Genomic DNA, 13,762 nt, shown 5'->3' with positions numbered 1-13,762 from the left:
AAATGCATGCTTGGTGCCGCCCCTCGAGTTGGGCCATTTTCATTACTCAATGCCAGACCCTTAATCTTTTGGATTTTGGTCTGGATTTCCAGGCTAACAAAATGAACTGCCTTAGCAAGGAATGTCTTCACATACATACTGTAGGAAGAATAAAAGCAACCACAAACTGTTTCAATGTAGATGGGCATGTGAGCATCATTTAGGACATGCTTGACAAAATGTGAACCTTTACCATGTGTCCCTATCTGCATGCAAACCATAAAATAGTAAGATTATCAGCTGCTACCAGACATCAGTCACCGTCCTAAGGAAGTACATATTAATGTACAAAGGTCAACACAATATGGCTTTCTGTGAATGTATTATATGCAAATACCTGCTTTAGTTAGTAATAAAAAATATGGATGCAGCAAACTAAATATTGTGCTTCTGGAAACCCAAACACTATTGTTACCTTATATCGGAAGACTGCTTTATAAACAAATGAGTGTGAGCCAGCACAGCACATAAATCACAATCTGAAAGAAGTAATTAGGATATTTCCCCACACTTTGCTTTGTGAAATTGACCATTAAAGATTGATGATATCTTGTAATTTATAAAGAATCTAAAAGAAAATGAATAAGAATAATGTCCACACATATCATAATTCAAACAATTGCAACAACTTTTTCATCCCCTGTATTTTATTAAACATTTATGTACAAATGTATTCATACAGGACATGTAAAGTAGTACATCTCAACATGGTGTAAACAGCTTTGGGTGCATCTAGTACAAATATCCAAACTCCACTATGATACTGTAGGTATTCACACAACACTGAGTAAACACACTTGTGAATTTCAAGCATTTGCAATATTTTTTTTTTTATCAAAGCTTTCCTTTTGATTGCTCATGGTTTCTTTACTAATCTAACTGATCCATCAAATGATACATTTCATTGTGACTTTTGTAGACTGTGGTCCTATGCAGCCATGTAAACCTTTAAACTGAGGCTTCAATCCCACCAGATCAAAGTACAATCATGCAGTTCCCTGAGAGGTAATATGGTCTTACAATTTCCATCCTCCAGCCAGTCCTTGGTCAGAGGTAAAGGAGTACTCAAGTGTATGTGTTACAGCATTTCACCACAGATTCAAGATGTCACCAAGTGTTAGAAATAAGTCTCCATCCACAGATCCTCCTCTGGTCATAGGCAGTCTCTGCACAGTGCCACCTGGCCGTTACGATAGTCCCTGCAGGGGCAAAGGCGCTGGTATTTGGCACTGGAGCCGGCACAGCTGAACAGCAGGGGATCCTGCTGCAGGCTACATTCAGCATGCTCTGCTGAGAAGGCCGGGAAGAGGTGGTTCATCTCGGACTCCACTCCGTCACACTGCAGGTCCAGCCTGGAAACAAAGACAGAGGAGAGCACAGCTTAGGATGCAACGTTCAAGACTTTTGTTTGACTCATACCACACACATTGTATTTAAAAAAAATATGTTACAGTGCTGTCTTGAGAACCTTAACGAATGAAGGGAGATATGACAGAAAAAGAGAGAGACAGTAGCTGTGTTCGAAACCGTTCCCTCATTAACTCACTCACTATATAGTGTTTATAAGATAGTGAACTAGACAGGCAACAACCAAACAAGATTTTGGACGTTCACTGAAAACATTGTTGCGTCAGTAGATGCGCCGGTTAGGTGTGTGACAGAGGTGGGCGCAAAACAAACCGAAACAAAAATACTTCTAATACGTCCCTGAAACAAAGCGAGCACTCAGGAGAAATGCATGTTACATTTCCAATGTTTAGAAACGAAAGACATTTTTCCTTTTCAGTTTCCGCGGGTGCTTCTGCTTCTTCTTCTCCACCAAGAAAACAGGACCGCGTTGCATTGTGGTATACGGGAGTAAATGTAGGGAACATCATATGTACACTCAAATTAGCAGTGTATTGTGGGTATTTGATAGTGGACTATATAGTGAATGAAATTATGCTGCGTTCCAGACAATTTCTAGCCCGAAAGTTACGACTTCAAGTCACGATTCACGACTTGGTAGCGTTCCAGGAAAAGTCACGACAAACCCTTCTAGCTAGCTTTAGCTAGCGTCTACCTAACGTTGACGTTAGCTAGCGCTCGCTGATACTAGTGATTTCAAGTTGGCGACATATTTTGGGCTTCATTTAATAAACATAACCTGTAGGAGTACATAATCATATGTGTATTGTTTTGATTACAATGTGCAGAATTACTTTACGTAGCCGTTTTATGTCTATTTCTCACCGTTAATCACCGCGTCTGTACAGCATCAACAGGGGTTGCCATTGTTGTATGTGTGCGTGTGCCGTCAAAAACTGTAACCGGGAGTACAACGATCTGGTACGAGTAAGTTACTGGTTTGACTGCCGTTCCAGGGCACTTTCACGGGTAGAAGGTTGTGAAAACACGGGTTACGGTTGCCTGGAACGCAGCATTAACCACAGATAATTCAAACACCACTACAAAACAGCGAACACACTATATAGTGCACTATTTTCGTGATAGGGAACAGTTTCGAACACAGCTAGCATTTCATGAAGTTGAGAAACAATCAAGAAGTAATCAATAGTGGGTGGTGCAAAGAAATCTCAACTATTTTGTCTAAAAATGCATTATTTTTACTCCTATACTTAAAATTCTGATGCATTAAGAAATTCAAAACGGGACTATTTTGTTATATTGCAGGTTTATTTTACCATAGCCATGCATAAATAGGAGCAAATGAAAAGCAAATTGTGCATAGTCAATTAACAAATTATCCGAATGAAGAAACATCTTACGCGCTGAAGGCCTCCTTGATGTTGATGAAACGATACAAGGCAGGTTCGCAGATGAGTCCTGCACTCTGGCACGCCGTCACACACGACTGGCCCTCCAGGGAAGCCAAAAGGCGCAGGGCGCTGAGGGGTGGCCAGGACGGGCAGGAGCTGGCGTTGGAGGCCCAGGTCAGGATGCTGGAGTTTGGCAGGAGGACGAAAGGACTGGGAGGGCTGCTCAGCCAGGATGAGTTTACTGGAGGAAACGGAGCTTCAGGGGAACAAAAGTCCTGCAGGTGCAAAGATAAAGTGACCCAGATCAGTATTGTGTTCAGTGTTATATTGCAAACACTTTGACCTGCCAGCTAAAATAAACTCTACACTCCAGTACAGAGCAGTGACAAGTTATACATTCAGCTCTGCAACACATCTGTCTGGACAGCTAATAGAGGAAATAACAAAAAGAACAATTAAGATACAAACGGTGCATATCAGAGCTGACAAGTCCTCGTCAATCTTCCAGGAAATGATATGAATGTAGTTATGCCACCCAATAACAATTGAGGTTTGGAAGCAGAATTAGGCTGTGGTGAGAGCCCTGATTAGATTCCTCGTCCAGCTGGGGCTATTCATAAGACCCAGGTAATAACATTTCTCTGACATGTCCCACTGGCCTCCAGACCCGTTTATTAAACAGGCTCCCAGTGCCCGCAGGCAATAACTACGCTTCCAATCTCTCCATCACTGCTGCACTTCCACTCCACTGAGACACACACACACACACACACACACACACACACACACACACACACACACACACTTTTCTTTATAAAAAACAGTGTATTTTAATGTCTATGGGTCTTGTGAGAAAATCCCCAGTACTTTCTGCTAGTCATTAACAAAGTACATGTATATGTAATTATAGCAACTTTAGAATGATGTCTTTTTGATTCTACCACTATGAGTCATCAACATGCCCAATACTTCACATAAGGGAGAAAGAAGAACATCTGAAACAAACCTGCGTCTTATTTTGGTAGATTTGATAGTGATATTTTACTCAACAGAACAGAGGTCTGGAGAAGCAATATTTCCAGTCGGATAACCACACAGATTGGAAAGAACTTTGTTTAACCGTGTCATGTACTGTCCATATTATGCGCTAATTAAAAGAGAACGTGCAGGCGAGTCATTAACTGTACCGTCTGTTTTAATCATTCATGAGACCTTGTTGCTTCCTCACTACTTGCTGTAGTTCTGCACATTTTTTAAATGCAGGGGATGACTAAAATGGACATTTTGGAAAAATGTTTAGTGAACAAACACAACAGGCTTCTTTCACAGCAGATATTTTGAACTGGCATAGTATGCCATGCCAGTGTGACAGTGAGCCAGTAGGCACAATACCAGGACCCTCAAACTGAAGCAGCTAAATGGAAATGGAATTCAGCCTTCATTAATCGTTTTATTATTCACACATGTGCTCCTCCTGCTGGGACATGTCAAAATGACTTTGGTAAAATAGGCCTATACAAACAAAATCAGTTCATTCATCAAGCATTTACGTCGACTATTAGCATTTATCCCATTTCACTGGAGCCACCATTTATTGTTAATCTGTCATATACTGGGGAATGGTGACATCATCAGTAGGTTTTATGTTCATCCAATCAGGTATCTCAGCTCTATGTTGGATCAATCCCCTGCTGTTAGGAACAGCTGGACATTGTCAATCTGACCACACAAGAAATTGTCTTCACTGATTGTTCTAATTAGTTTTTTTAATAACTGCATTATTCCATATGGTTACAGCCAACAAAGAAAACCAACATCCGTCTCTTTCCTCTCTAAATGTGTGTGTTTGACCTCCACTCTTGAATTAAATGAGAAGTGTCAATCAAGTGAAGTTAAAGGGATACAACAAAACAAATACTAATAGGACAGGTAAAAGTGTGAAGTGTGTGCCGTCATGCAGACAATGTTTACAGGGGAAGAGACTGAGCTGCCATAAGAGTACATTGTATGCGGGTCAGAGTGGTACTGGAGCTCTGCCAGCGGCTGCAGGTGAGAGGAAGTCATTGTGGGAGATAACCAGGACAAGAGGTTCAGTCAGACGAGGTTGGTAATAGAAGTTAGAAATAAATCGGAAAAGTCAGAAATGGTGGAAGAGAAGGTTGAATAAAGAGAGCGAGCAGAGTGTAATTGGGAGTCTGACAATGTATATGTCAGGCGGGCAGTCACAGTCTCAGTCAGACACGGCACATTGAGTGTGAGTGTGAGTGCGAGTGCGAGTGTGTTTGTGTGTGTGTGTGTGTGTCTGACAGCCTGGGGAGAGATGGTGCCAGAGCAGAGGCTAACACATTTATTTTACCTGCCACTGCCAGACAGTATACCAACCATCAGGACATGATGGATATACCAGAGGACAACAACATCTGTAAATATAGTATACAGTATAGAAATGAGTGTGTGGGTATGACTGGGTATGACTGTGTGTGTGTGTGTGTGTGTGTGTGTGTGTGTGTGTGTGTGTGTGTGTGTGTGTGTGTGTGTGTGTGTGTGTGTGTTTGTTTTATTTTGGTTGCACTTCTGTCTGAGTACTCAACCTGGATTTCAGTAAAATTACAACATCATGTCTTGATTATTGATGAATTCCCATTCTGATGTGAGTAAAAGGCTGGAAGCCCATTTTTATGTATGAGCTTTACTTTTCTCTTTCATCACCGTCCTCGAGGACCATCATTGAGAAAAATTAGTCACCGTGCTAGTCTATTAAACGTGCAGCTGTCGCCTGCAAATAATTTAATAGCTGACCCAGGCAGTGGAGCCGAAGAATAAACATTGTGGCTCAGCAACTAAGAAATCCCAGAAAGGAACTTACAGTACATAGAAGTATAGCTTATTTAATTTAATTGAATGGAGATAATGCTTCAAAGAGAGGGGAACTTGTGCGGTTGTAATAATCCAACTGCTGGTTTAATTCTTAAACTATCATCAGTCATTCATCCATTCAAACATTCCTTGGAACTTTCCTCCAAACACAGGCTGAAATGAATACAGACATCACAAATTTGACCAAAGTCACAAATTATTTAAATGAATACTCAAAGTTAAGCTTGAAGCTTCCTCCTACAGTGACCCAGTGTCAGCAGAAGAAAAGAAAAATGGACTGTTTTTATATAGCGCTTTTCTAGTCTTAAAGACTACTCAAAGCGCTTTTACATAGTACAGGAACCATCCACCATTCACACACATTCACACACTGCGGCCAAGGCTGCCATACAAGGTGCCACCTGCTCATCAGATAAACACTCACACACATTTACACTCCGATGGCACAGCATCGGGGGCCCAAGGACACTTCCACATGGGACTGCAGGGACAGGGATCGAACTACCAACCTTCCGATTGGCAGGCGACCGCTCTACCACTGAGCCACAGCCGCCCCGGCTCAAGACAAAGAATCTCTTTATGTCACTCCTATATGATATATATTCTACGTCTCCACAATTGTCCGTATGCTCTGTACAGTACAATCTGAGTACTTGTATTTTTGCTAAAATATGCCAGACGTGTCTAAATACACAAAATTTGGTCCATGCACCTTTGTTTGCTTATATTGGTTGCAAACTATAAATGCAAGGTAAACTTTAAAGGTTCCCTATGGAGTTTGACTACTATTAAGACTACAGTATGGAGCAAAGTTTCTATGTGTAGGTCCCTGTTTTGTTTGTTCTTGTGTGCAAGGATGCCCGTGATAGTGATACACATTCCAGCAATTCCACTGACTCAACATTTAACACGTTTAAGATCTCAAACAATGCATCCGTGGTAAGCAACACTGAATAGAAACAGAAACCTTGTTTAGCTAGAGTAAAACTCCACTGGGTACCTTTATGAGGATTTAATATTGCACTTCCCTGAAGTTGGAGGGATCACAAGATTCATAGTTTAAAAAGAATGGCCAAAATTCTTCATCTGAGATGTCCTGACTTGTAGCCTACATTTTTCACAATAACAACCATTCTTGTTAATCCCTTTTATTTGCCTACATCTTTCAAACACTTCACCTCCAATTTGTAACACAAGCCTAAATTGAAATAACAATGATGGCATCATCAGGGTTACTTTTTCAGACTTGAAAAAAGCGGAGAGGAGGAAAGCTCCTCCAGAGCCACAGAAGACTTTATGCAACTGTTTTCTGTACTACTTTACTAACTAACTAGTACTAACCGTACTAAGTACTACATTAACACTAACACATTAACCAACTAATATATACTCTATATATATATATATATAACACATATTGGACACAGACTGCCTACTGGCAATTAACCTAAACTTTTTGTAGCAATGTTTACAATGACAATTTAGTAACATTATTTATTTAAACAGTTGCTTCCCGACTGCAGTCAGCCTCATTAACAAGGCCCGGGACCCTGGTTTAATCTGGTTTCTATTGCCATGTTTTATTCTGCTAGAAGGCAGCATATGCACCTAAAATAACTTGTATTACATCATTATGACCTTACCCAGCATGCCTGCTGGTTACGTTGAGTTTTGAGACCCACCTGGTTCTGAATGTAGGCATGAACTCTTTCAAGCATCCCCTCACAGGTGTACTCATAGGGCAGGAATGGCTGCACCTGCAAACACAGATGTGCACACAGATGAAACTGTGTTAGAGTGTGTGTGTGTGTGTGTGTGTGTGTGTGTGTGTGTGTCCACAGAACCAAGCCATTGTAATTACAGGAAGAGCGCATCTAATAGTTAATCAAAGCTGACACATTCATTAGCGTAATTGTGAGAGGCTTATATCATGCCACACATTAAAATCAATGACTTAATGCATCGCAGGTGACAGTTTTGAAAATTGATTTCATTATTTTTTAGTGATGACTGCATCAATATGTCAAACAGGTCATCCAGTGCTGTGGAGGCTGATGTTTCTTGTGCGTTCTGCGTCCTTTGGGTGCCGTTTATCAGTGTCGCTTTTACAGCCTGTCACTCATTGTCTGTCTCGTTGATGACAAGAAATGGATTTAAATTCACTGAGAGAAAACTGATCAATAGCTTGTCCTCTTCTTTCAAGTGTTCTTCTATACAAACGTCGGGAACACAGCAGTAGGAACAGGAAGACACAGTTTTGATGGTGGTGTAGAAAAATGACTGCAGTTTGGAGATGAGGTTTATATTGCTGTAATTACTGCATTTTGAAACCTATTCCGTTTTGATGATATCAATAATTAGGACATATATCAGGATACATTCTGCCAGGATTCTCAGTGCAGAATGGGAATGTGCAATGAATGTCTCCCATGGTAGCTAAAGTGAGATCTCATTGTTTACTATCAAGCCACTAAAGCACTCAGGCTTTTAAATTGATAAATGGTTCCTTTTAGTGTTGTGTTCCTTTTAGCATTCTCTTATTACTTTATTTCATCTGAGTTTAATGAAATGTATCCGGCACTTCATCAGATATTCCGCAATGCAATTTGCCTTTTGGGCATCTTTATACAATATAATCTGAGAGAGAGAGAGAAAACAAATGCTTCATAGAGGGCGATTTGAATTCAGCAGTCGAAAACATTTTTAGAATGACTGTGCAATTCATATACCTAAACTGATTGCATTGCTCGGCCACAAAAATATGTGAGCAACTATCATTATTTCACACCATCAATCAATGGCGATAAAATGAAACTTCCTCCACATTGCGGAGGCGAGTTAGGCTGGGACCAGCCGTGTCCAGAAAAAGGCACACAAAAACCCAGCTGGCGGGTAAGATCAGGCAGGTGTAAGTAAACTAAGATGTATCTCATTAAACCTAAACACTGCATGACATATACTAAACTGCGGTCATCTAGGTTGTCTTGGGCAAGAACACTGAATGCCGAATTGCTTCCGATGCTGAGCTATCGGTGTGTGAATGTTTATCTGGGGAGGAGGTGGCACCTTGTATTGCAGCCTCGGCCACCAGTGTATGTATGTATGTGTGTATGTAAAAAAGCGCTTTGAGTAGTTGTTAAGACTAGAAAAAGTGCTATATAAATGCAGTCCATCTACATTTACAATGAACTACTGTTTTCCAAATACTACATAAATGAAAGGAACATTTTGTCATTTTGGGAAATGCGCTTATTAAAGCAACACCAAAGATTCTTTTGTACCTTAAAATATTGTCTCCAAAATTGTTTCAGTGGTTCAACTCGTACCAGCTTTGCGGCCCTCTCTCGGCTCAACAAGATCATGGAAAACAAAGCTGCTCTAAGTTGCATTTCATCTTTTACAGTCAGCCTGTGTGATTAGTATTGTTTTTTGCTTCCCAAAGGATCCACTTTTTAAACTACATGCCAGCGCCACAACTGGTACTTCATTTTGCCTCTATCAGCAGGAAACACAAGGTCCATTTAACACACCTGGCAGGTAGAGGCACTGCGAGAGGCCTGGCTGTGGCTCGGTGTTGTTCTGGTGACAGATTGAGCACAGTGTGATTGATTAACATCATCTGTTGCGGACAATGCTTTCTGCCTGTGGGGCTGGCCTCTGGAAGGCTGCCATGTAAACCCAGGTGTGGGCAAAGTTTACCGACTGAGCCGCTCAATATCTCAAGCAATTAGCAGGGTGGAGAGCAGAGACGGAGCCAGCTAAGCATTTTGCTGTAACGCAGGATGCCATGATTAAGTGCTCTATTAAAGGCTGAGGGATTCAAAAGTGGGTCAAACCAAGACTGTAAAGCCAAACTATTATTAATATCAACCATCATGCAGCAGTGTAAAGTGTACTGGGAGTTATTTTGTTGAATGAGTTATGCTGAGGTTGGCTGGCCAACGCCAATAAATTAACATACATTGATCCTCATGATCTCACGGATGGCCGCATCAAACTCCTCAGAGTTATTGAAGTCGATAGTGATGACATGCGGCCTGCCAATGTACTGCTCTGCATACGGATGCTGAGAGGACACCTGAGGGAGGAAGAAATGTGATATATATTCACAATCACAATTCAACAATTGAAGTCAAGATCTGTGTGCATATTTATTTGCTATTATAAGTGCTGTTTTTTCATCCATCAAGAGCATCTACCTTCCTGGAGGTGGGCTTCCCTCTGAAGAAGTCATGATTAAGAGAGCTGTGAGGGGGATTGAACTTGGGTTGTAGAAAGATGCAGCCATTGGCTATGGCCTCTAAAGGTGCGGGACCTTCGTAGGGGAAGCCAAATCCAATGAACAGCTTGACAGGAAAAGGAAAAATAAAAAAGGAGGAGATCATGAGTCTATACACTGAGCAGCTCATATCCAGGTCAACACTTAGCTGGACTCTACAAACGCATAAAAATGTCAACAAAAACATTTCATTATGATCCAGAATGTGTGTATGCAAACATCTGAGTCATCATTTTCCAAGCTCATGAAAGCCTCAGTGATGTTCCCACCTTGGCCTTTCTGAGGAGCTGCTGCAGCTCCGGCTGAGGCAGCAGACCGTGGTTCTTGACAAAGGCGGGCACCTCCGGAGGACGCTGTGCCTCATAGTACACCGTCCCATGGATCTCCATGTAGCGATTCAGAATGGCCAGGAACTTTTCCTTTCCCTTTGAGACATACAGGTGCAAAATAAGTTAAACACTTCAAAAGAGGGCAATGTAAAGTCATTTTACGTTTTTTCAGTGCACCAGATCCCAATTGGCTAGTTTAAGCCTTTGACTGCCCACTTTGTGTTCATGTTTTTAAGGCTATTGCCCTTTGCGTATTAAATGTTTGGACAGATTATTCGGCATCTTTGTAGAGCTTTTAGTTGTCTTATGTTGTTTTGAAAACTCACAAAAGTGCATACGTCTTTAATAGATGAACGCGGGGCGACCTCTAGCTCACCCAGTAGAGTGTGCGCCCCATTGTAGGCTGAGTGCTTGGAAGCGGCCCCGGGTTCGAATCCGACCTGCGGCCCTTTGCTGGGTGTCGCCCCCCCCCCACTCTCTTCCCCCCCCCTTTCCTGTCTTCAAGCTATCCTGTCGATTAAAGGCCATAAAAAGTGCAAAAAATTATCTTAAAATAATAAAAAAAAAACACTAGATCAACGCTGCCAATGCTAATTCAACCAAGCGTGAGCTGTCTTTGAAGCAGCATTTGTCATGGGGATTTAGCTCAAAGTTAAAGCCGGTTTTTATAAAGCGATTGCATTAACATTAAGCCCACTGTCTTGTTGGACTGCAAAAGACAGAATATCTGATGCCAGCTATGCTTTTATTTGCTTTTTCTTGTTTTACATTTTACTATTTTACTTTAAACTCTGTGAAGTTTCTCCTGCAGTACTGACACCAGCTACGACCAGTTAAAGGAACTGAATAGATTCATCGGTATTACACACACAACCACTCTTGAAAAGGGCAGAGGAGAAAAGCCCAAAGGTGTCGGGAAAGGACAAGAGCATCACCACAGCCTGAACAAAAGTATTGGTTCATGGCAATGAGGCAAGCTGATCTAATGAGCCGAATCTGCTCTTGTTAGCACTACCACATATGATCATCATCATCATCATACTGATAACGATCAAGTGCCTGTGAAGTTATGAAAGACTTAAATCAATGTTTATCTTCCGCGTTGCCCGGTGGAGACAATAGACCGTTTTCACGGCAGACATGTTGACATGTCATAGTAGGAAAAGCACAGGTGTATTCAAGCCATTAATTATGGCTGCATTCCACTTAGGAGAGGCCGTGGTTTTGTCCATGCTGACTCACTGAAATAGCTTACTGGGACACTTGATGGAATTGAGCCAACGTTAAGATTATCAATTTCAGCTGTGCTTTTCCTACTATGACAAGTCAAAAATGTCTGCTGTGAAAAAGGTCCATTTTCTTGACTCATTTCACGGACATTAAAACTGAATTAGTTTATCTCAAAAGGTGTTTTTTTGGGGGGTATGTTATGATTTATTCACTAATGCTATGCCTTCAAGGCATAAATCATTTATAAATGTCATCCAAGTGTTATTCCTCATTTTTCATCTTGGGTCATTTTAATGTCTTTGTGAACATGGAGATGAAATCACACTTTCTTTTACTTAAAGTAATATTCCTCCCAAAATCTCTTTAACAATCAAACATTATTGGGTAAATGGTGCAAGTTACAAGAATTACAATTGTCCAGTTTTTATAGGAATAAAAAAGGTATGAAAAACCTTCTCAACTTCATTAATTTCTCTAAATTGGCTTAAAGGTCCCATGGCATGAAAATTTCACTTTATGAGGTTTTTTAACATTAATATGCGTTCCCCCAGCCTGCCTATGGTCCCCCAGTGGCTAGAAATGGTGATAGGTGTAAACCAAGCCCTGGGTATCCTGCTCTGTTTTGAGAAAATGAAAGCTCAGATGGGCCGATCTGGAATCTTCTCCTTATAAAGGTCATAAGGAGCAAGATTACCTCCCCTTTCTCTGCTTTGCCCGCCCAGAGAATTTGGCCCACCCATAAGAGAGAGACATCATGGCTTTCAAATGATGACGTTGGTCAAGGCCACACCCCCACCCTCCACCGTGCCCCCCCCTCTCTCCTCCTCAATAGCTACAGACACAGAAATGGCACATACTAAGGAAAGCTCATTGTGGGACTGGCTCTAGGAGCTGTAATTCTGCACCAAGGCTGAATTTTGGGAAAGAGACTTCAGATACAGTTTTAGGGGACCACTGTGGTCTTTATAAAAGCATCAAAACAGCACCATGTCATGGGACCTTTAAACATTTTATTTTATTGTGCTCCTCTGTGCTACATTACAGAAAAAGTTCATAATTTAGTGATAGTGCTAGATGTCAGGAGATTTTTAAATATCTGAAGTCACCGTAAACTATTTCTGAAATGACATTCAAAAGTTGCCAACAAAACTGAAGTGGACTATATTTTCGAGGCAACAAAAGGTGTAATGTTTTTTGGTATTGAGGGAATCGATAACGCCAGTGAAAAGTAGGTGTACTTACTTGAAGCTGTGTGGATCCATCAATGATGCATCATGGGATGGAATACAGAATAGTACATGGTAAGAACAGAAGTATGAAGAGGAGGGGAGTGGAGCAGGGAGAGACAGGTGTTGAGGAAAAGAGAGAATATGACATGAAGTATTAGTCATTTTTCCTCTAATAGGACCCTTACACGCCCCAAATCTCTCATGTGAACCTCAAAATGTGGAGGAAGAGACTGCTCTCAACCAGGGGGGATTCATTGTCTGGAGAGACCCCAACAGTCTTTTACCCAATACAATCTTTCAGATGCACAAATGTTACACTGCAGCTCAACTTGTTCTGAGAAACCGGGAATGTTATGTCGGTGCAGGAACAAAGCGGCAGTGAACCAAACCTTGTGGGAGGCTGCAGCATACTTCAAAGTTACAGGAAGAGCGAGAAACCTTGCCAATAGCTCGAAGGGAAAATTTACTCTAAACAAAAACAATTGTTCCTATACCATCACACTTCAGGACAGATTCCTGTAGGAGAAACTGTGCAGGAAATGTAACATTGAGCCGGTGTTTCACAGTGCACGTTGTCAAGGTTTGCTCAGGAAAGGGAGTTCTCCAAACTTTACATTTATCCTGATTTTATCAGATTCATCTGGGATGCAACAATTATAACGTATAAATTCAATCTGTCTGTTTGATTCATGTCATGCGTAGGGGTATAATGACTCCCCTAAAGCCGGGTTTTCAAAGTCTGACACTGTGGGCTCCCCCTCAGACAAAATGGAGACAACTGGGGAACTATGGAGGGCATAAACAGGAATTAGAATGTTAATGTGCGCTACTATTGCAACTCAGTTTTTAGCCTATATTTGCTTGAATTTTGGAAATTTGTCAGATTTAAAAGTATGCCGAATTAGTAACTCCTGTTTGCGATGTGCCCATGGACTTTCACTGGATTGATTTAATAATGGACAAAACTTAGAAACATGATGATTTAACTCCAAGAAGAAATACGATTTTTGACTCAAATTC

At 41.2% G+C, this 13,762-nt stretch overlaps 1 protein-coding gene across 1 annotated transcript in view; it reads right to left on the bottom strand.

The window, feature by feature from the left end:
• Positions 1 to 646: 646 nt before the first annotated feature.
• The window catches only part of LOC120575181 (alpha-1,6-mannosylglycoprotein 6-beta-N-acetylglucosaminyltransferase B), a 61,053-nt gene continuing 47,937 nt past the window's right edge, over positions 647 to 13,762 (bottom strand). The window contains exons 13-19 of the mRNA XM_039825837.1: positions 12,756 to 12,761; positions 10,224 to 10,379; positions 9,875 to 10,021; positions 9,637 to 9,753; positions 7,358 to 7,432; positions 2,808 to 3,073; positions 647 to 1,391 (exon numbers count right to left, since the gene is read on the bottom strand). Of these exons, the coding sequence (XP_039681771.1) occupies positions 1,193 to 1,391; positions 2,808 to 3,073; positions 7,358 to 7,432; positions 9,637 to 9,753; positions 9,875 to 10,021; positions 10,224 to 10,379; positions 12,756 to 12,761 (966 nt within the window). The 3' untranslated portion in view covers positions 647 to 1,192. The remainder of the gene's footprint in view (positions 1,392 to 2,807; positions 3,074 to 7,357; positions 7,433 to 9,636; positions 9,754 to 9,874; positions 10,022 to 10,223; positions 10,380 to 12,755; positions 12,762 to 13,762) is intronic.

This window comes from Perca fluviatilis, chromosome 15 (assembly GCF_010015445.1).
Source record: "Perca fluviatilis chromosome 15, GENO_Pfluv_1.0, whole genome shotgun sequence".
Taxonomy (NCBI): Eukaryota; Metazoa; Chordata; class Actinopteri; order Perciformes; family Percidae; genus Perca; species Perca fluviatilis.
Note: the sequence above shows the minus strand (reverse complement) of the source record. Positions and strands in the feature narration are given on the sequence as shown.